This window comes from Emys orbicularis, chromosome 13 (assembly GCF_028017835.1).
Source record: "Emys orbicularis isolate rEmyOrb1 chromosome 13, rEmyOrb1.hap1, whole genome shotgun sequence".
Lineage (NCBI taxonomy): Eukaryota > Metazoa > Chordata > Testudines > Emydidae > Emys > Emys orbicularis.
In genome coordinates, this window is record NC_088695.1 from 31,372,160 (window position 1) to 31,396,832 (window position 24,673).

Sequence of the window (24,673 nt, forward strand, 5' to 3'; positions counted from 1 at the left end):
TCTTTAGAGCAATTCTCCTACAATGTTCAAAACTCATTTCCCTATTATCAAAACCAGCTCTTAATTTAAACCAAAACATTTGTATCCATACTACTTGTGTTTGTGACAAGAATGAAATGTGAAGACACAAAAATCAAACAGATGATACAAGTGCTTTCTGAATAGATGGTAGCTCTGTAATTTAGCACAAAGACTAAGGATAGATCTACATTGCACTCCGGATGTGTGACTGCAGCATGTGCAGCCATCCTGAGATAGCTTTGATCTAGCTAGCTTGGATAACAATACCAGAGAAGCCAGGGCAGCAAAGGCTAGCTCTTGAGTACATACCCAGGATGGAGTCCCAGGCAGGCTGGTACAGCCCCATCAGCTAGCCTATGATACCACAGCGTCACTGGTATTGCTACCCAAGCTAGATAGTTCAAAGATAGCTTGGGAAATGTCTACAGGTGCTTCAGCCATACTTCTGCTTGCAGTGCACACTTAACCCTATGTCTGCTTTTGCATATCTTGGCTGAGGCCCTGAGACAAAGGTGAAAGAGAGGAGGGGGGAACAGGCACTCAGATGGAAGGCTACAATGTCCTGCCAGAGAGCCTACAAATCAGTCAGCACCAGACAGACAGACAGACTCACTCTCCAGCACTAGCCAGAGAAGAATATGGCCAAATGACTCAGGGAATACAATGAATCTGCACATCTCTCTTGCCTATACTGTCTAGGCTATTACAGAACCCAGACCATAATTTAAAGCAGCTCCCGCTGTGCAATCTCCCAAAGTGGGGAATCAGTGGTGCTGCCACCTGTCTTCTTATGCAATTAATTGTCCCTGGGATGCAGGGGACTAGGCTGGGGCAATGTTTACAGAACTGTTACTTATCCTACAGTAACTGTGGTTCTCTGAGATGTTGTTGTAGTCAACATGGATCCCATTATAGGCACACATGCACCTCAATCATGCAAGTTCAGAAACATTTTAATACCTGGGAGCTCTGGATCACACGCGCAATATTCCTGTGCTCCCACTGAAAGCAAAAAGGGCAGGGTGGCTGCAACCCTCTGTCAGTTGCCTTGCAATTCAAAGACCCTAGCTGCTGAGGACTCCTAAAAGCTTCAATAGAAACAAGCAGTCAACTATTTTCAGTATCCAGGCCTCTGTTGCATCTAGATCATGTTGGACTGCCCATATAGAGAACCTTTTCCATTTTGGTTAATAGGTCTCTCTCATAAATTGCTTTCTGCTCTGCACGAGAATTTCCTGAACTTGTCAGGAGCAGTCTCTGTGAATAGTGCTGAACCAGCCAACATCCAAGCCCTCAGATTTAATCACTGTAGGTCCAGGTGCAGTATCTGACCATGATTCTGGGATATTATATTCAGACAGGTTGGGAGACTGGAAGGAGGGAAGGGAAGCCGATCACAGCAGATTGATATCTACAATAAGTCTGACAGCCAAAACTGCCTTGGTCAATAAGGTGTGGCCTTGTCCCATCTGTCCTTTGGATATCACCCTGGAGTTCAGGGGGATCTGTGGAAAGGGATATAGGACATCTTGAATCCACTGTATCAGAAAGGAGTCTGGCAATGAGCCCAGGCTCATGCCTTCTCTGGAGCAAAAGGTCAGGCATTTGGTATTGTCTTTCATGGTGAAAAGGTCTATTCTGGGAGTCCCCCAATGAGCCAGTATCAGCTCTATGATGGACTTCCACAGTAACCATTGATGGTTGATTGCTGCATGTCTGCTCAAAAAGTCTGCCAGGATGTTGCTGACTCATGGAAGGTGCAGAGCCAATGGGGTTATCCCAGGGTGATGACTCCCCATCCACAGGATTGCTTCCTGCTTATATACATAATGCATAGTAGGCTTTTGCCAATTGAGAGTCTATCACAGTCCCTATTAACTCACCTGACTGTGATGGGGACAGAGATTATTTCTTGTAGTTCACAACAAGGGACCGCTGGACAAACAAGAGGACGACATACTCTAGGGCTATCTCTGTCTCCTGCAGAGACCTGCCTCTGACCAGCCAATCATCTACGTACAGGTAGACGTGGATGCCCTGTTTCCTTAAACATACTGCTACCACCTCTAACCATTTCATGAAGAATCTGAGTGCCATTGAGAGTCTAAATGGCAGTACCTTGTACTGGTAATAGTTGGGCCTCACTGTGAATCTTAGGTACTTCCTCTGGATTGGGTAGGATGGCTATGTGGAAGTACATGCCACACACATCAGAGCCACAAACCAGTCCTGAACTTGAAGAGATGGGGTGATGGAGGGAAGCATTACCATCCTGAACCTGAGGTGGGTTATGTATTTGTTGAGTCTCCCCAGGACAAAAATATTCTGAAGAAGAAAGGGTAAGAAAATAGCAGAAACAGAAGCCTCTTCCCTTGTATTCAGGTGGCAGCTCTTCTATGGCTCCTTGCCAAAGCAACAAGGCCACTTCTACTTATGGTAGACTCTCGTGAGAAGGGCCTCTGAAGAGGGAAGGGAAAGAATGGAGGGTAGTAAGGAATTAAATTGGATAGGGTAGCCATGGACAATGACGTATGTCTGAAGGTATAGCGGACCATACCCAGCAGAATGGGATGAGGTGGCTTCCGACGGTTACATGCTTGGAACTGGTTCTGATGCGGTTCCTGACAGTCCCATCAAATTTGTTGATGTGATGCTAGCACCATGTGCCAGAGGAGGAAGATCCCTGCTATTTCTGAGCTTTTTCTTGGAAGGATAATCAAGCATGTGTGACATGCCTGGTTCCTCTCTATCATCCATGGTTACTGTTGACAGTTTTCAGTAAGGGGGCTGGGTATGGTTTCCCAAGGAGCACAGCGTAGCTTTGGAGTTCAAGGAATGCAGAGCTTTGTGTGTTTACTAAACAACTCCTTCCCTTCGAAGGGTAGATCTTCTATCATGGCTTGCACCTCCTTGGGAATGCCTGAAATGTGAAGCCACAAGGCCCCTCACATCATCACTGCCCTCGTCATGGATGTCATCAGTGTAACTGAACAACCTGAGAATCTTTTTAGATAACTGACATCTCTATTTCTAGATTGTCTTTTATTCTCATAAGCAGATCTTGGAACATCTTAAACTAGTTCAGCACCAGTATCAGTGCTGGGGCTACTACCTCATCTGGTAACAAGGACAACAAATCTTTGGAAGGTGAAGTAGGACTGTGTTGCTCCTCTGGTCCCATGTCTGGTATTTCCTGGCATTTTTCATGGCCCAGCGACAGTGGTCTGGCCAGGGACGTCACCAGGCAGCACAACCTCCTCCTCCAGATGCGGATGCTCCTGGAAGTATGTGAAGGACCACCCCACGTGGCAGATTTTTGTTATTAATTTGCTTGAGGCGTTAGGTGATTAGGCTGAGGCCGCAGGATTGTTAGGGAAGGAGATGGAGATGAAGGAGCACACCAAGGGTCTAAGTTTTAAAGCTTTATTAATAAAATTACAGCGGTGAGTGCGGGGGCTCCCCACGTCACTCAAAAGGAAGGAAGAAAGCGTTAGTGTCCGTGCCCTAACCCACTTTCATACTCACACACAGACAACCCAAGGCTGGCCAAGCCTGGGTGTAACGTAAGAAGAAGAGGGGGAAGGGTGGACGAGAGTTCTGTCCTGTGCACAGGCCGTCCAGGGTCCGCTGGTGATCTTCGATTTGCTTTAGCTCTAGGGAGGGTTTTAAGTCCTGGGATCTTTCAGGGGCGTTTCATTCAGGGACCTCTGTCCCCCGTGCTCTTTGTACCAGTTCAGATCGGCTTTTTGTGGCCTCCTTAGCATTCCCAAAACACACCAGCTTTAGGGACGTAAAACGGTTTTTTCCCCCCCTCACTGGCCTTCACCATCTCCCTATCTTTTTGCAATCCCCTGCAATCTAGTTCAGCTTGCCTTTTTTTTTTTTTTTTTTTTTTTTAAGAACACAATTGGCTGGGGTTAAATAAGCTCCAAGTGCAGCTGCAAGCTTCTTAGCGGCATAAAATCTATTCAAGTGCAGTAACCTCAAACTAAAGCCAGTGTCTTATCTTCAAACTAAGCTAAGGCATCACATTAACCCACTCTTCTTCCTTCCTCCCCCTTCGGCCTCTTGCAACCTGCAAAAAAATCTTCTACTCCACATTCACACCTTTAACCCTTCCCTAAATGCCTTGCAATGCTTGCAACAGCATTAGCAACATACAATGCTAATTTTCCTCCCCAGGGGACCCCGTAAGGGAGGGGGCCACTGGGTTGTAACACCCACTGAGTCCAATAGGACCATGGTGATATTCCAAAAGGGTACGGCTGGCTTGTGTGATGGTTGCCAATCCAATACCAGTTCCAGAGGGATTGCAGTATGGCCTTATAGGGAGAACTGCCTTGTCTGTCCATGGTCTCACCTGCTGACCTCAGGGGAGAGGGTTCCCTGCTCAAGGAAGGCAAGAAAGTATGTCCCAGTGACAAGAAGGAAGAATAGATTTCCTCTAAGGGCAGCACTGATACATATGTAAAAAGCAACAGAGGGTCCTGTGGCACCTTTAAGACTAACAGAAGTGCCACCGGACCCTCTGTTGCTTTTTACAGATTCAGACTAACACGGCTACCCCTCTGATAACTGATACATATGACACTCCTGGTATCAGGTCCACAGTGTACCAGTAGTTGTCTTGGTGACAGGGTAATTTCCGACAGTCTCAGAAGGACATGCGAGAGACTCCAATGACATGCACATTGGTACCATTAGCAACTGCCAATTAAGATGACGCAGATGACTGCAGTCATCTGGATCAGAGGAGATAGAATCATGGTAAACTTCATGGGTGCCATGATAGTAGATGGCACCTTCTCAATAACCCTGGATTCACTGAGGGGCTCAGTGAGTTTTTCCCCCAGAGGCTTTATGTGATCTTTCTCTATTGGAAGGCATTGAGTTCCATTTAGAGTTTCTGTCCTTATGCTCAGAGAGATTTCTCTCCATGTTGGACTTCAGTACTGGCACCAGGCCTTTTTTCATTTCCAGGATTTTCTCTGTGCTAGCCTTGGGTGTCACTCGTCTGCTGGAGGGGGTGTTTGCAGACATTGTTTTCTCCGGTACCTGACTTCTTCAGTTCAAAGAAACCTTCACTGACTGCGCCAGTAAGTGAAGCTTCAGTTGAGCATTCTGTGACTTTCAAGTCCTAGAAGAAAATGATCAGCATCCTAGGGCATCTTTGTGGTATACAAGTCTCATCCAAGCAGAACAGGCATGTGCTATACTCATCTGTTTGCAGGATTAGCCCATCAGAGGAAGTGCAAGGTTTGAAGCCTAAAGGGTTGGAGTACACCAGGAGTGATGAGCTTGCCTTGTACAGGGAGTCATAACTGTCCCACCTTTTATGTCCTTGTACAGGAGCACAAGGTGATACAGGGAGCATGCACAGGCTCAGACATGGCTATTCGAAAGACTCCAATTGTGTGAGAGGCTTATAAGCACCTAAAATGAGATCTACGCTGACACATACTCAAAGCAGAAGTACTGGTATTTTTTAAATAAAAGACATTTTTAAACAAAATTTGGTATTTTGAGTGGCTTGTTACATTGCCCAGTGCTGAGAGCCCTTTATTGCTGTTAATGCCTAGATATTTATAAAATACCAATCAATGAACTGAGCACTAAGTTTATGACCATACCCTATATGCTAGGATTCCTAGCTACAATAAGCTGTCCCATTGGTGCTACCACAGCTTCAAATTTCAATCATCAGACCTACCACACCTTTAACTTTATTTGAACACAATTTGGACCTTTTTTAAAAACATAACAATATAATTCATCCTGTCCCACTCCAAAAGCAGAAAGATCTGAATCATGTTAGTGGATAAGATTGGGAAAGTGTGTTTCAAAGTAAAATAATTGTTTTTTCCTACATGGGAGTTTTTCATTTTTGTTTGTGGGAAAAGTGACAATCTGAAAACCATGACATAGTTTTACAAAATATGGTAAACCCTGTCCAATTATATACAGACACATTATGTTATAATTTTCTCCATTACTTTACCAGCAGTTTGTGTAACCATAATTCCTTCTTAATCCCAACCCAGGTTGTTGCCAGTTGTAATGCCTGCTGGCTAAACAAAATATTTCTATTTGGATCCAACACACCTATAACATTCTCAACCTCTCCTGGAATGTCATATTCCTCTTCATCATCAGCAGCAATTACTAGGTTCTGCGCAACTGGAACCTGGGCAGAAAACTGCAGATTGGCAGCCAAAGATCTGCAACCACGTTGATACCTGTACAAGAAACAAAGTTTATTTGCAATTTTTTGTCTAAGTTTGTGCCTACTAAGTTGATCCTGGAACACAGCATAAGCCATCCTCAAAACCTTCTCCCAGTGTAGTACATTTTCACTGTAGTATTTTTTATCTACTGTGGAAAAACACTGTTCTAGTACGCAAAGAACACCATATGTATGTTCATATAATAGCACTTGTGTTCTCACAGCACCTTATGCTGTGAGCTATCAGATTTCACAAGCAAAACAGATGCACTTTGAAATACCTCCTTAAACACCTAATTCCCTCAGAAAATATGCTGGAGATTCAGTAGGTAGCATCCTTCCTTCTACAGCTATATACACTATGAGCTTGGAGTGTGATTCCCAATTTGCATACATGTACCAGCGGTAGCTCAGTGAGAACTAGCACAAGTATAAATAGCAGCGTAGCCACAGTACCATAGGCAGTAGCAGAAAAGCTTAGCAATGTTGATTGCTGAATACATATCCACAGGTCGGGAAGGATTTGTATTCAGCACAGCTAAGCCGTGTCACCGCTGCCCATGCTACCACAGCTATACTACTATTTACACCCACAATAACTTAAGAACGTGTATGCTAGCTGGGAATCACAGCCCTAGCTCATAGTGTAGGCATAGCTTAAGACAACAAGAAATCAATTCTCCAGCACAGTACCAGGAAGCACTGTGCTACTGAAGGTATCATCTTTTGGACAAGATGTAAGTATCAGGTTAAGTGTGGTAATTATTTTCCATCTTCAAATTCTAATTACTCCTCAAATCCCTGCTTCTCTCTCAGCATATACTATTCCCCATCTGGACCCTGTACTCCTCCAGCCCTGCTTTCCTTCACAATTGTCATCAGCCAAGCTCTCTATACTTCTCCAAATCCCTGAAATGAAACTATATGCCATACAACCTCCTTCACCTCTTTCCACTTCCATGCCAACTTAAATACATTTGTATATTTAAAAAAAAAAATTGAACATGCAAAGACTAGAGAATTTGAGAGTTTATAATTTCTCTCCTTTTCTCCTCCATTTACTTTTTAACTTAGACATTTATCTCAACAATACTACGAGTCTCTTGCAGAAAGGGACCATATCTTTTTTGTTGCCCGTAAACCACCTTGTACACCCATAGTGTAGGATAATTGATTCATAGAAAGAACAAACAATAAATAAAATTAAGATCCCATGTCACCTATAGCAACAGCAAGATAGTTAGTTAACTCCAGCGTCCTGGAAAAATTACAAGCTGAATGACTACTTTCTGCCTCAAATTCCCCATCTCAATTCACATGGACGTAGTGTTTATCAGCACTTCCTGCACTAAATTGCTGTGCACTGTAAAACAACTGCAAAATACTAACTCAGAGATAGCTCTAACTCAGCAGCAAGTGAAGTGATTCCTATACGAGTTATGTCTATCAGTTTACATTTATTAAGTGATCAAAGTTTCTTTGTTAGGAAAGTCACTCAACAAATGCAAATCATTATTATAAAAGACCTAAAGAGACTAAGTATAGTTAAAGTTGAATTCCAAATTCAATTCTAATCTTCGTCAGTTGCTCACAACTTTCTGAAACAAGTTTCTTTTGGGCAGTAATTTTCCATGCTTGGTCTTAGCTGTAATGCAACTTCACTTTTTCACTTATTCAAGCATATACACATACTTTTCTTATTTTTTTTTTTAATGAGAAATTTTATACTCCAATATCTCAAATAACTGAAGCTTCAAAACTTGGCTTGTTTTGTATTCCATGGTGCTTGAAAATCATGCCAAATGTGAGAAAAAGGTATAGAACTTTAGAAATGTATATTAGAACTTTTCCATTTTAGTCACTGCATTTTATTACTATGAAAGGTTAATTAGATAGAAATTAGCCATGGTAAGAGCTAAACTGTAATATTAAATAATGAAGTTATCAAAGGCCAATATGATTACACACACTACATGACTGACAATTTAACTTTTTGTACACTCAGACATATACAACACAACAATTACAGATGATATTATTCTTCACGAGAGCTAGATTTGTAATTTATGTACACAAAACAAAGTAAATAATGCTACAACATCTGACACGTCCATGTTTAAAATGAAAAAAAAAAAAAATAGGGATAAGTTCTGCACTTACATGCAAATTCCCTGCTCCCATCAAACTCAAAGAGTGTGGTGAGCAGGCAATTTTTGACCCTTATCATTGAAAGCAAACTCTTAAGATGGTAAAAGGGAAAGACACAAGAAAGGGAATTTGATTAACTGAAAGATTACAAAATATATTAGAGACTAAAATAAATCTGAAAATATAAACAGTTTTCCACTACTGCCGAAACTGAAAAGGTTCAATTCTAAAAAAACCTTAATAAAAGACAATTTACTCAAAGCCACTACCACCACCATTTGTGCAACTCAGGGTAGGTCTACACTTACCTCCGGGTCCGGCGGTAAGCAATCGATCTTCTGGGATCGATCCCGGAAGTGCTTGCCGTCGACGCCGGTACTCCAGCTCGGCGAGAGGAGTACGCGGCATCGACGGGGGAGCCTGCCTGCCGCGTCTGGACCCGCGGTAAGTTCGAACTAAGGTACTTCGACTTCAGCTACGTTATTAACGTAGCTGAAGTTGCGTACCTTAGTTCGAAGTGGGGGGTTAGTGTGGACCAGGCCTTAGAGAAAACACGATATGCAATGAAGTGAAAGTATTCAGCTTGCTAAACAAGTATATGTTTCTGGCAGTCAGGAGGGAACATTCTACAACTAAAAAGAATTTCCTAAGCCTAGGGACTTTCTCAAAGGTGAAAGATACAATCCAAAATGATAAAAATAGCTGACAAGGGAGCCTGCAATTTTAAAATATCAGTGCGAGAAATCTGAAAAAGGGTCTGCCCTGTGGCAATAAATAAAATCAGGCACTAGAGGAAAGGTGACAATAGAATTTGACTAAACTGTTAAACTAAATAATGTCGGTTTATGAATAGTTTTTTTTCCCCAAATGGGCATTACACTTGATCAGGGAGTAAAAATTCTGTAATACAGTATTGGGTGTAACTTTTATAGTACACTGAACTAAATCAAACTTGGTGATGAGGTCACTACATTTCCATCTTTGCAACAGGTTAGAAAAGTTCTCCACTGTATATGAATATGTTTATGCTTGTGCCCTTTTTTTGTTACATATAGTACATCACAGGACTTTAATTTACACTGAAATCTGCTATATAATTGCTAAGTTAAATATAGAACACATTAACTCCAGGCACTGACAAGAAGTTATTCACAGTGCAACAAAGAAAAAATCTACTGTATTCAAGTAACTTAGATGAAGGATATCTAACTGAACATTTAAACTAGACAATCTTGTAATCAAATGAATATGTACAGTTTTATTACTCATCCACTGTATAAGTAAATCTGAATAGCAAAATCCAATACTGTTGTTTAAAGGACTAATGCATGTAAGTTTGCTCTACTTCTTTTAAACTAACCTCCACTTTGCCACCTTTGGTTTTAGAAATGTCAATCCAAGTCGTTGAACAAGTTTCACCCCTAGTTTACGAAGAAGCGTCTGGTTACTTTCTGACAGCTTGCAATTATCAAGGCATTCAAGTACAGTAGATGCTGTAAAAGAGAAAGGAAATGTGCTGAACAAAAATGCTTCTCTGTTAATAAAGTTCAATCTTATTTAAAATGTCTATATCTAATCCATCTACCTTACAGTCTTATATTGCTGCCCATCAATATCCTGAAACAACAAATGTTTAATACATAAGCATAATTATAATTAAGAGAAGGTGATCTAATGGTTTGAGCAACAGAATCTGAAACCAGGAACTCCAAGTTCTAAAACCTGGTTCCATCACTAACTCACTTTGGTTTTAGAGGAGGAAAAATGTTTTTTTGGTTAAGGGCCAGGACTGCACTTACGAGATCTAAGTTATATGCCTGGCTGCACCACCGATTTCCTATTTGACTTTAAGCAGGTCACTTAACCTCTCTGTGGCTCACGTTCCTCATTTGCAAAAGAAAAGGATCACGCCTATCTCCCAGGAGAGTCAGGTAGCAAAATTCATGAATATTTGTGCTTTGAGATCCTCATCTTACAGTGTTATTGAAGTGCAAATAACTTATTATTACTATTTAACCACAATGCAACAGCCAGGGCCGGCTCTGGCTTTTTGGCCGCCCCAAGCAAAAAAAAAAAAAAAACGGGGTGGCCAGAACGGCAAAGCAAAAAAAACAAAAAACAAACCTGTGGCGCGGCCGGAGCGCGGGTGCAGGGGGACCGGCTGGGGGGGGGGGAAGCAGGCGGGAGAGAGAGAGAGAGAAGGGGGCTGCCAGGGCTACAGCAGGGGCTCTGCCACGCGGCCCCTCCCGCTGCGCTGCCGCCTGCCGCAAGGGCTCCGCTCCGGTCGGCGGGGAGGGAAGGAAGAGGACTGCCCTGCAGGGCGCTCTGGTTCTCCGCGCCGCCGCCCCCTACAGGGCGGCCGGAGCGGAACAAACAAAAACAAACAAACAAACAAAAACAAACAAAAAAGCGGCCGTGCCGCCCTAGGATTGGGCAGAATGCCGCCTCGAACAATCTGCCGCCCCAAGCACCAGCTTGCTCATCTGGTGCCTGGAGCCGGCCCTGGCAACAGTTTCCCCATTGATAAAATGGGGGTAACATTACTTACATACCTCACAGGGATGTCATGAAGGATTCATTTTAAAAACGTATGTTAAGAGCCTTGAACATGAAAAGCGCGAAATATTATGATGAGTGATCTGAGAACAGAACAGAGTCAGGAATTCTAATCCTGGCTCCAACACAGCCTCTCTCTGTGTCCTTGAGCAAGTCATCTGTTTTCCCGATATATAAATTGGAGATACCTACCTACCTCTCCTCCAGGAGAGTTTTGTGAGGATTAATGTTTGTAAAGCACTTTGAACATGACAAGTTCTCTCTCTCTCTCTATACACACACACATACATTATATATACATATATATAGACACATATACATATATATGACCAAAAGTATTGTTACAAGGTTTATCTTTAATCACTGACATACAGTACATTCATGTATCACAAGTTTCAAAAACTGGTGGAAAGTGAGAGCTGAGGGAGGCTCTTGTCATAAATGAGTAACTCAAAACTCTCTCAGTATAAAGTTGTAGTATTAAAGGTACTCGAGATGGAGACTTCATTTTTGATTACAAATAAAAACAAAGCCTTTTATATTTGAAACCTGAAATGATTCCTGAATGCTTTGATGTATGACCCATGCAGCTATCATGGGGGGGGGGGGGGGAGGGGAATAGCTCAGTGGTTTGAGCATTGGCCTGCTAAACCCAGGTGGTGAGTTCAATCCTTGAGGGGGCCACTTAGGGATCTGGGGCAAAATCAGTACTTGGTCCTGCTAGTGAAGGCAGGGGGCAGGACTCAATGACCTTTCAGGGTCCCTTCCAGTTCTATGAGATAGGTATATCCCCATATATTTTTTTATTTTATTCTTAATAGGGCTGTCAAATGATTAAAAAAATTAATCATGAGATTAAAAAAATAGTTGTGATTAATCACAGTTTTAAACATACTGTTAAACAATAATAGAAAGCCATTTACTGAAATATTTTGGGTTCTGGGGGTGAGCTGTCTCTTTAAGCAGAGCACTCAGGAGCCTGAACATTTTAGAGCCGGGCAGCACTCACTCCTGAGCCAGCAGCAACAACAGACAGGCTTCACGTTCCCCGACCCCAACTCAGCAGCGACCTTGGGCGGGGGAGGAGGACACCCTGACATCAGCCCTCCTGCCCCCCATCCCACTCTGCGCAGCAGACAGGCTCCCGGTCCAGAATAGCTTGGCCGGGGAAGCTCCATGTGGGGGGAAGGGGGAGAGGAGGCGGTGGGAGCAGCAGTGGAGCAAGGCAGCAGGAAGAGGGGCACTCCTGCCCCAGAGGCACACAGCAGTGCCCCCCTGAGAATGACGCCCTGGTGTGCAATTAACGCTTGTTAAAAAAAAAAAAACATTAATTAGTTTTGAGTTAATCGCTTGCATTAACTGTGATTAATTGACAGCCCTAATTCTTACAGAATGTGCTACAAGTGTAATGATTTAAACATTACACTGGCCTAAGTGTTCTGCAACTTGTTATACTAGTCCTGTATAAAAGTGATTTAAAAAAAAAAAAAAAAAAAAGATACTAATCCCTTCACCTAATAGTAACAGTTTCAAAATCCAATTTGGAAGCCATCTACAAGTTCCTAACTTTCAAATGCTATAAAGCATCTCTTTCCAGCCCTGGCAAATTTCAAAACAGTTTGTCTTAAAAAACACATCTTTCCGATCACTATCTTTAATTCTACCACGGACTTAGTGCAGTGGTTCCCAAACTTTAACAACCTGTGAACTCCTTTCACTAAAATGTCAAGTCTCACAAACCCCCTCCTAAAAATGAATATTTCCAGGGATTTTCTCCTTTACCTGAGTATAAATTATAAAAGCAGTGATCTTGGAAATATAAAATTTGTTTTTATGACATGCTTATTACACACTATTTATTATTATTATTTATCATTACAGTATTTTTATTACATTATGAAAACGGCAACACTCTTCCAAGATCTCACTTTCGTAGCTTGTATCACTTTGAATAAGCCTGTTATAAGACAAGGCTCCTATGTTTCATCAAGGAGTATCAAATGTGAAACAGCATGAAGGTATTTAAGAAGCCAACTCAAAGAGTTCCTCCTACACAAGCATTCAGGTCTTGAGCAGTCCAGGCAAACAACGCACGTTACAACAAAGCTTAAACTTGTTCTTCATAATAATTTTAAAAACAATACTAGCTGCCTATTTAATTTAAAAAACAGCAAAAAATATCCTCCTGCCTTTCCATTTCTTATAAGGAGTCTTGAAGTTTAAATCTCCTCAGTGTGATAGATAAGCTTGCTTTGATCTTCTTAGCTCTTGGAAGTCCAGGGGCTATGGGCTGCTGGCCCCAGGCTGTCCAGGGTCCCTAAGGACAGTTCTGTCCGCCATTAGGGAATTTTTTCCAGAGAACCCCCGTAACATTTTGTGAACCCCAGTTTGGGAACCACTGTCTTAGTGGTTCCTATTTCAGTTATAGAAATTAATGCTTTATGCCTTCTGAAAGCCTGAGACCATTCCAGCTTTACAACTGCATTAACAATTCATCTCTAGCAGTTCTAGAGAGAGACTACTGAAGTCAGCCATGTCAAAATTCAAGTTGGGAAACTCATAATGACAATTTTAAGGATGAATCTAACCAAGTCTTTAGTAGCCCAACAAAAATGTTTTCAAGACCAAAAAATTTTTCCCAACCACTGGTCCAGGATTAGCGATCAAAAAGAAGAGTATTTAATATTGAATTAAGAGGAACGTCTCTTAGCCAGGCTGCTGTAAGCCTGCATAATCAAGGAGCCCAAAAGCAGATTCAAGGTGTCACACTAAAAAGCACTGAAAGCGGACTATATAACATTTCTTTTTTTTAAACAATTTCTCTTAACTACTTGAACTGATAATAGTTCCCCTTAAGAATAAATATCACAGAGCATATATGCCTTACCATATGGTAAACAATCGTCTCTCTTGCCATGTTTAAATAACTGCGCCTAAGAAAAAAATAAGGAAAAATGTTTGTGAAACATGGTAACTTATAAACTTTACAACTTATAAAGCACAATTTACCAACCTATGGATCCAAAGCATTCCTCAATGTTCTTGCAATAATACATATTTCACCATAATATATAAACATACAATATGAGATACTGTGATGCACCTCAAAGGGTAAGTCTATACTGCAATCGGAGGTGTGAATGCAGCACATATAGACATACCTGACTTAGCTTTAATTTAACTATCTTGGATACAAATACACCTCTACCCCGATATAACACGAATTATGATATAACGTGGTAAAGCAGTGCTCCGGGGGGTGGGGGGGCTGCGCACGCCGGCGGATCAAAGCAAGTTCAATATAACGCGGTTTCACCTATAACGCGGTAAGATTTTTTGGCTCCCGAGGATAGCGTTATATCCAGGTAGAGGTGTAGTAGTGAAGCTGCAGCAGCCCAGACTTCAGCGTGGGCTAGCTTCCTAAGTACATACTCAGAGTCCCAGGTGGGCTTTGTACAGCCCATACTGAAGCCAGTGATGCCATTGCAGCACATATAGCAGTGAAGCCATCACACACCCAGATTGCAGTTTAGATGTACCCTGAAGCAAAGCACACATCTTGCAGACACAGGAGAGGCCTAATGTAGCTTTAAGCCACATCTGTGCCCTTCTGACCTGGGCTGGTATGAGGGCTGAAGAGGCCCATGACCTAACTTAGGGTATGTCTACACTGCAATAAAACACCTGCGGCTGGCCCATGGGAGCTGACTCAGACTTGTGGGGCTCAGGCTGAGAGGCTATAAAACTGCAGTATAGATGTTCAGGCACGGGCTGCATCTACACTTAGAGCCCCGACTCAGCTGACACAGGCCAACTGCAGGTGTTTTATTGCAGTGCAGACATACCCTGGGGGCCTGTCTAAATTACACCAGTCACTCCAGGTCACTCAATGTGACACAGTGCTGCACTGAATCTATGCCGGTCTATGTACTGCACCCCCACCCCAAGCCTTCCCTTACCAGCCCCTATGTCAGGACTTGAAGGCAGTTTCTCACAAGCAATCTTACAACTAGCTTTCACATTTCCTGCAACAGAGGAATTCTTCTCCAACCATAACCAAGGTTTTTAGAACCTCTTTACACCGCTCTGGCCCTTTTCCCCAGCTTAAATGGGCCAGAGCCAGGGTGAAGATTTCAGTCGCAATATCTTTCCTAGCGTGAACAAAAGATAACAGTAATCCTGAATGCCTAGGAGATTAAAAGTTACATGTAGACTGCCATCTAGTTCTGGCAGCACATCATCTATATATTCAAAGCACATTCACTGCTCTACAGCCAAAATGCTTCTGAAATAAATGTAGTCAAACTTTACTAATTCTGGGTCACTGAGAACGAAAATGATGCTTAAAATTGTTGATTGGCTCTAGTTTTCAAGATATGCTATTGGGTCAGTATATACGACCCTTGACTTGGGAATGGCGGAGGATAAGTGAGTTATAAAGGGAAGGGATCTCAATTTAAACCAGAAATGACTAAAATACATCTTTGACTGGATCTATGAATAAATCTATGACTGGGTTTGGACAGTACTTGCTTTTTAGGCAAAACAATGAATGATGCAATCTGAAGCTGGTATTGTGTCATACATGATATGAATTGCATCATGTTACTCCTAGAAGTCATGGATGATGCAATCATAACGAAGCTTACATCACTCTGCTGAACAAATTGCCCAGTACCCCACGGAGAAGGACTGCCGGTTCCTGATGCACCAGAATCATTCTCACTTGAGTCAGACGAGGAAGAGGAAGAGGATGAAACTTCTGGTCCTGAACCATCAATGTCACAGGACCCACATTTTCTCCCATCCTCCTCCTCTGAACCACACCTCATAACACAAGGTGAACTGAATGACCTTGTCAGGGATTTGGAACTACCCAAGAGTAAGGCAGAGCTGTTGGGCTCCAGACTACAGCAGTGGAATCTCCTGGCAGGTGATGTTAGGGTTTCCATGTTCCGTGACCGTCAAAAGGATCTTGTCCCATTCTTCTTCATGGAAGGTGATCTTGTAGCCTGCAACAACATCGATGGTGTGATGGCAGCCCTCAACATCGTTCACGATCCAGATGAGTGGAGACTGTTCATTGATTCATGGAAGACGAGTCTTAAAGCTGTTTTACTGCATAATGGCAACGTTTTGCCATCAATTCCAGTTGGTCATGCAGTCCATATGAAGGAAACCTATGACCACATAAAACAACTTTTGAGGTGCATAAACTATGACCAACATCAGTGGCAGCTTTGTGACGATTTGAAGGTTGTTGCTCTCTTGCTTGGTCTGGAGACTGGATACACAAAGTACTGCCGTTTTCTCTGTGAATGGGATAGTCGTGCAAGAGATTCCCACTACATCAAGAAAGATTGGCCACTCCGACAGTCATTGGAGCCTGGCAGGAAAAGTGTTCAGCATCCACCACTTGTTGAATCAAGGAAGATTTTGTTACCACCCTTACACATCAAGCTGGGTCTGATGAAGAACTTTGTCAAGGCCATTGACAAAACACAAGCAGCTTTCAAGTACCTCCGTGGAAAATTTCCAAGGTTAAGTGAAGCTAAGATAAAGGAAGGTGTCTTTGTTGGTCCTCAGATTCGTGAACTTCGAGATGATGCATTTGACCATGCACTGCGTGGCAAGGAAAAGACGGCATGGAAAGCCTTCCAGTTAGTGGCAATAAATTTTCTCGGAAACAACAAGGCAGACAACTACAGGTTGTTGGTGGAAAACCTCCTCAAGGCATACAAAAGCCTTGGTTGCAACATGTCACTAAAGATACCTTTTTTGCACTCTCATCTAGATTTTTTTCCACCGAACTGCGGAGCAGTGAGCGACGAGCACGGCGAGCGATTTCACCAGGACATTGCAACAATGGAGAAACGCTATCAGGGCAAATGGAGCCCATCAATGCTTGCAGACTATTGCTGGACAGTGACAAGAGATGCTCCATTTAATGAATACAAGAGACAAGCCAAGAAGCGCCGCGTAGACACTGAATAGGACTAAACTATGTACATAATAGTTTTTTGCCTTTTGTTTCATAATAAATTTTATTGATATAACCCTTTTGCTGATTTTTAAAGTGTTACATAAACAGGACAGGTGAAATATTATCATGTAAAGCAACCATAAACACATGAAAAGACCTAGGTTTACAATTTATGATTAAAACTCTACTATCTACACAATATACATAGACATAAAATGTAAAAACTTAAATATCTTAGAAACAGTAGCCAATCAGTTGTTTTAATTGTCATATTTGAATTCAGCACATCAAAATACATAATAAATAGCACATTTTATCTCTGAAGCAGACGACTTCTCAAAAATTGTAGACCAGTGTACGTTATTGGAGTAATTTATAAAAATATTCTGTCTTTCTGCATAAAATGCAACACAGCCTATATATTCCCACACACTCAAAATGCATTTTTTTCTAAACAATTTGACAATCATAGAACCTTCTCTCCCTGGACATATACTATGAGCTGAAATGGTGAAATGCGAGCTGAGGGCAGAGGACAATCTACAAAGGAAAACAAAATCTGTTATGAGACAAGACACCATAAAAATATAGTGCAGTCCACATTATGCCATCTGATATGCATGTGGGGCTCCCGTTAAAGTTATGGGTATCAGAAGACAGAATTTGGCACAGGGTGCTCACTTATGGTCAGCCAAGTAGAATAAAGACATCTCAAAACAAGGTGCTATGTCAAATGATGGGCAAAGTCTACGTGTCTGGAGGGCATAAGGTCATTGCCTAATTACATTTCTCAACGTTGTACATTTAATAGCTCACAAAGAGATACTGGAATATAAAATCTTACATCACTCATTAATATTTTTAAAAAACATTCTTGCTCTTCATCTTCTTTTGCTAGTAAGTTATTACAATGTGTTCCCTTTACACTTTCACTAACACCATATTAATCAATTCTATATGATTTCAGTAAGTCCAGCCTTAGTATCTAAACTCATTACAAATTTATAATGACAACAAAAGCCACACGTATATTCAAAGCACAGTAATTTTTTGTCAGAATAGTGAACTTCTCCAACCTTTTTTTTTAAATCAGGAGATAGTTTTGATTTCTGAGAAAAAAATAATGCAGGAGAAAAGCACCCAACTAGTTTCAATTAGCTACAATTTCCTTCTCTTACTGTTTTAGACTGTTGCTATATTAAAGCTCAACAACTGAAATTTGTGAGTCTCTCACACAATAAATGACACTTGCTGCATATTTCAGTTTTAATTTCTATGGGGAAGATTATCTTGTAGTGAACAGCAAGAGTTGTGGGTGGGTGGGGGGTGCCTGTTTATGCCATTTATCACATGTAACAGTCATCTCTATGTAACAACCTCCACTGTGTTACAGATCATTTTGGATGAATAGCAGACCTGCTTGAGAAAATTACAACTGAAAAGCTGGCCAGCACGCACACTAATTTCAAATGTGTGGCTACACCCAAGGTGTTGTGCAATATACAGCTACAAGAATATATATTATACACACACACACACACACACACACACACACAGCTTCAGCCACAAGAACTGTGGCTGTGTCCTGGGCCCTTTAGGATGGTAGCACAGAAAAAAAAAAAAAGAATATAACAACCTTGTATTTATTCAGCTTCATTGCTTTATTTTGGGATCCTCTATAATGTAACAAGTTATAGGAAAGATTCTACCCACTACTGAAATGCAGCTACTGTACAACTAGAGCAGGGGTCGGCAACGTTCGGCACCCTGGCGGGCCGGGACAGTTTTATTTACCTGCTGACGCGGCAGGTTCGGCCGATCGCGGCCCCCACTGGCCGCGATTCGCCGTCCCGGCCCAATGGGGGGGGCGGCGAGAAGCGGCGCGGGCGAGCAATGTGCTGGCCGCGGCTTCTCGCCGCCTCCATTGGCCCGGGACAGCGAACCGCGGCCAGTGGGGGCCGCGATCGGCCAAACCTGCCGCGTTAGCAGGTAAATAAAACTGGCCCGGCCCGCCAGGGTGCTTACCCTGGCGAGCCGCGTGCCGAACGTTGCCGACCCCTGAACTAGAGTGATATGAAGCAGCTATTAGCAGTTTACAGCAATAATACATAGCAATAATCAAGGATCCAAAATGAAGAAAAATAGCATTTCCCATAAATGAAGGATTTAGCTAAGGTTTTAATATAGTCTATATCTCTTATATAGAGGTCAATTCTAGAAAACAGAAAATGATGGAGTAACCAAAAACTTGAGTCACTTCACAAATACACATAATTCACCTTCCTATCTTATCCTTTTGCCCACCCAGTCAACAATGTAGATAAACCTTTTGAAAATCAGAACACAATACTGACCCACATAAAAATGAAATCTATTCTGGAAACAGAATTTGCTGAGGCATATTTAGAGCTACAGTTAAAAATCTCAACAGGATTAGGCTTCAGTTAGCATTACAATCAAGAGAAAGCTACTTAAGCCAAACAAAAATGACCAAAGGTATCCAAAGAATTTTTCTGCACAATCTGTAAACACTCCTCTAAATATGCAGCAAAGCTACTGTATCGAGAACCTTATTTTTCCTCTGTCATTCACAAGGAAAGAAATCTCCAAGGTAAATATGGCCAGGAGTTAAAGTAATAGGAACACAGCCCTACCCTAGAAATATTTCCACACACACACACCAACTATTTACATGCCTATGTCATTTCAAGTATAGTTTAAAAGCAACAAAAATACCCTCAGGCTAGGCACCTGCTTTTAGTTTGTTATTAAATTGCATTTTAGGATCCTAAATTAGTATTTCTGATCACTGTATTACAAGCTACACAGTGGGCTTTGAAGATTTATATCAGTTTATTTTTATATTTAAACATATAGCTGCCATACTGGGTCAGACTGTGGTCCATCTTGCCCAATATCCTGTCCCGGACAGCTTACATTAGTACTAGGGAAATTTTCAAGCACATGATTGAGCCCTAAATAACTTATGAAGTGCAAACTCCCTCAAAAATGTAGTCAGTAGCAATATAGTTACCATCATAAACAACATTGTATAAAGGTACCAAATCTGTATAAAAAATAATTTATTTTCAAATATACAGCCCAATTCTGCTCAAACGCCTATCACGACAAACTAGTCTAGATTGTCTCTATGTTTACTAAAGAAAGATCATTGCAGCAAGCTACTTAGGCCTATTTCATCGCCACCCTGGCTGTGTGGACACTTCTGCTACACCATCTGCCATCTACCACCAAGTCCACAAGACCATGAGGAAGCCATTCTGCAGAATTTGGGGCAGATTACTAGACCAACCATTAACCACAGCACCATCTTCTACTCACCAAAATACGCAACTCATCTATCTTTGTATTATCTTAGCACAACGTCCTTATATTCTGATTATAGCTTCTGGACACTACCATAACAGAAATACATTATTTCTGTGTGGAAATACAGGCAAGAACAAATGCTGTTTCAAGCAATAAACTCCTACAGAGTTATAGTGAGCAAAGGGGACTCAAGCCAAGGGCAGTACAATTCCTGCAGGAGTACAGATGGGCAGCTGTTCATGAAACTCTGGGGTTGCCCTTTTCCATGGATCGCCATGATGTCTAGATTTTGGAAGCCTACTTTCACCCTCATCTTCTCCACAGCACCCCTAAATCCTCCCATTTAGAACAATTTTCTGAAAAGTCCTTGAATTGAAACTTGGATTTTGTAGTCCCTCCATTCTGGCCTCATCCCACAGGCTTCTCCATGAGAGAAAGTGAACCAGCCTTTAAGTTTCACATCCTCAATGGCCACTGTGAGAGTTTTATCCTGTCCCCTCAGGAAACGCAACTAGAAGGTACCTCCCCCTATATAAACAAGCAGCAGCAAGTAATTAATAGGTGAGCAATTTTAAGTTAGATAATATTTGGGGACATTGCTCTCAGGGCCAAAAAAAAAAAAAAAAAAAAAAAAAAAGATCTTTCTAGACATAAAAAGGAGAGCAGGGAAACAAAATATTTTAGAGGATTTTTAAAAACTATTCAGCACATACTATTTAAAGGAAACTTTTTAAAAGTTATTTTGATTTTCCTATAGCCAATTTTAAAAAATTCAAGTTGACAATTTCTCTGTAATGCTTTCCTTCATATCATATTCTCTGAAAGGTGAACAGTGGAATAAAACATGCAACAATTTTCCTACAAAGATTTTGCTACATAAATAAGCTGAACTACTTTATTCCCTACTTTCCGGTAGAGAACCACTCCACCACTAGTTACAGCAGTGAAGGAAGGCTTCTACTTACAGTACATACTCAAGTGTTAATAAAATCACTGAGACAGCTCTGCTGTAGAACTGTTAGCTATACTAGAAAACCTGATGGCTGCTGCCTCTTTTCAAAAGGCAAATTACACTAAAGGTATGTCTACACTGCAATTAGATACCTGCAGCTGGCCCGTGCCAGCTGACTTGGGTTCATGGGGCTTGGGCTAAGGGGCTGCTTAACTGCAGTGCAGACGTTCAGGCTCAGACTGGAGTCTAAGCTCTGGACCCTCCCACCTTGCAGGATCCCAGAGCTCAGGCTACACCACAATTAAAGAGCCCCTTAGCCCAAGCCAGCTAGCACGGGCCAGCCGCTGGTTTTTATTTGCGGTGTAGACATACCCATACACACAAATATTACCATGAATGTTGAAAAGAATAACCCTGCATCTACTCTAAGTATTGAGTTATTGGATCATTCAGTAATAGGAGGTTAATCCACTATAATTACCAGCAATTAATAGAATGAAATAATCATTGTAGTGGGTCTATAGCACAATGCGCTATATAAAGAACATATTTTTCATGTCGACTCCTATGAGAGGATCTTTCTATATTCTAATATATATGTATATTCCAATATACACTGCATATAATTATGTGCTCTACTTAGGGCTCCTTTTGAAAAGCATCCAAAAGTTCCTGCTGGTACATAATGCAGTGACTCACCTGCTTAATAGGGTTGGAGGCTTTGAGCACATAACACCAAGCTCCATGCTTTGCATTGGTGACCCATTCACTTCATGGAACAGTCTAAAAGGAACTAGCTATGGTCTTTGAAGACCTAATGGTCTGGGACTAGTTACAGATGAGATTATCTGCCCATATCTTGTTTCATGTATTGATACTGGCTGGATCACTACTGCTATCAGTTCCTGAAGTCTTTAGGACCAGTGGTAGGGCACTCAAATTGGGTGCTATACCTAGAGAATCAGCTTTCCTGGAGGTCCACAGCAGCTCTGAGTTTAGCAAGCTTCTGGACACAAGGCAAGGCTTCCTTCCCACCCCTTAACGGCACCAACACAAGTAGGCAGCAGTGACACAAGGCTGACAAACATTTGTTGTTTTTAATATAACTACAAGACAACTAGTTAACACTAGAGCAGGTGTTATATAAATATATAAATGCAAACTTTCAACCAGACAATTCATTTTTAAAATATCTGTCCACCTAAAGAAACCCCAACTTAACGGATAGCATGTTTTCACCAGGAGATAAAATGGTCATGGTTGAAGAGATGCAGTAAGTCAAAAAGATCAAAAGACTTCTTTTGCACAACCAAAAATACAATACAGGGACAGATAAAACCTTCCACTAAATTATTATGCTCCTGTAAAAGATGTTTAAGATAAATGTGTCTCCTCAAAGTAAACAAACACCCATATTACTTTCTCCCAGCAAATTATGTTTTAAGATGCCAGGTGAAGTAGTAACCAAGTTGTGAGAACTCCAAATAAATGTGTTCTTAGATGCCCAAGAGATCTTCCAGAAGAGGTAGGGAAAACCTGACTTGATATTCCAGATATTTCTGACATTCAAAAAACAAACAAAAAACAAAATTTCATGCTTTCTTTATACATTATAAAAAAAGCAAAAACCAAGCACAGGCCCAATTTTTAAAGAAATCCTTTTTGTATCACCACTAAATAACTTCAAATGTACAAGATTTATTTTCCAGGGAAAATAAAAGGCATTTTAATTGCATGGTGGTCTCAAAAAAGTAGCATGCATATTTTTTCCTGGCATACAGGATTGGTTGTTTATATGTACAAGATATAGTGATGGACTCAGAACAACTCTGCAATCCTAGAGCACACATTGGATGGTTTTAAAAATTAAAAAAAGATTAAATTTCGCTCCAATGAAAGGAGAATGGAAAAGAAAAGAGAAGGAGAAAAGTCAGAGAGTAAACAGAGAGCAAATAAGATTTAGATTCAGTTTTCTTGCCTTTAAGCAAGAAAAACATCAAGGCACATCATTCTTAGAAAAATATGATACAAAGGAAACAATTAATATTCTTTGTTTTCCTCCTATTTAGAAAATTTTAAGGTCAGCAACAAATAATATTGAACGTAAGGAAGCTGCCTATTGGATGTACCAGGTAATCATAAAGTTACGCCATGTTCCTTCCACTTTAATAAGAACATAAAATATATGCCAACTTAACCAACCTGTTGAAAGGTATGTAACTCCCTCTCCTTTAAGTAATTAGGCCACCTACAAATTAGAGAAGATCATTGCCATATAACTAATGATCTGACTGTCAAGTCTGGTTTTGTTGTTTTAGAAACAACATGGTGTAAGGTACAAACAAAAACTAGTTTTAGCAATCATGAAGAAAAAAAACAACCACCACACACACACACACACACACACACACACACACACACCCCTCACCTTCCAATTGTCTAAATATCCCATTTAGGCCTGGCCTTTATGAGATGTATGAATCAGTACTACCTCTGGGACATATTCCCCAAGCTATACAAATCATCACTATTAAGGGTGGCCTGACTGCTTGGCAACAAGCACGTCTTGCTGTCAAACAGGAGACACAAGTTTGAAGCTATCCTCCGGCTCTAATAAACCAAGATGAGGAGGGATAATCCCAACCTTCAGAGGGAGGCGAGAAAACAGTATATTCTATCACTCTGGAGCAACCCCTAGAGGTCAAATGAATAATATCCAGAAAACAATCAGCTATGTCAACCTCTGGGCTAGGTACAATAATGTAGACAAAACATTAAGATGAAAAACAGTCAGAATAATGGACCTCACCGAAACGAAAAGATTATTTAATGTAATTTATGGTAAAGTAACTCAATTATGACCCTTTATTATTTTATTCCTCATATAATTTCTGTTTACATCAGATGGGAAACTAGCATATTTCATAAATGTGTTCCTTCAGTAGAGCATTCACATTTATCTCTATATGCTACATATAGCGATATGTAGCATATTTGAACTTGCTGTTTAGTACATTGTCATGCAAACTTCAATATGTAGCATAATTTTATGCAGAGTGATCAAAACAGTTCAGTTGTCACAAGTTCTCTAAATTTTGATCAACTGAAAGCTAAGTTTGTATTCATCTACATTCAAACTTCAGACTTCGTGGTTTTTTAAATCTTTGAGTTGCGTGGTCCTATACAAAGACTCCGTAAGTACATAAGGAAGAGCTAGAACTGTCTCATTACCTCCCAATAGCATAACTATATCAGACAGTAAAGCAAGAAAATAATAGAACCTTTTCCAAAAGACAATCCTTAAAATCATGTCCTCATGCAATATATTTTATTAAAGATTCTTGGTTTGAAGTATAAAAGTATTTTAATACCAAATCTTTACCACCAGGAATTGCTACCGTCTGGCTCTGCACCACACTCAACATTGCATTCAAATTATTCTTGTGTGAAACTCTGCACA

General features: G+C 41.1%; 1 protein-coding gene across 1 annotated transcript in view; it reads right to left on the bottom strand.

Annotated features, from left to right (window-relative positions):
• Positions 1–24,673, bottom strand: part of TBCD (tubulin folding cofactor D) — a 252,882-nt gene that overhangs the window by 204,308 nt on the left and 23,901 nt on the right. The window contains exons 8-10 of the mRNA XM_065415052.1: positions 13,836–13,881; positions 9,753–9,885; positions 6,124–6,257 (exon numbers count right to left, since the gene is read on the bottom strand). Of these exons, the coding sequence (XP_065271124.1) occupies positions 6,124–6,257; positions 9,753–9,885; positions 13,836–13,881 (313 nt within the window). The remainder of the gene's footprint in view (positions 1–6,123; positions 6,258–9,752; positions 9,886–13,835; positions 13,882–24,673) is intronic.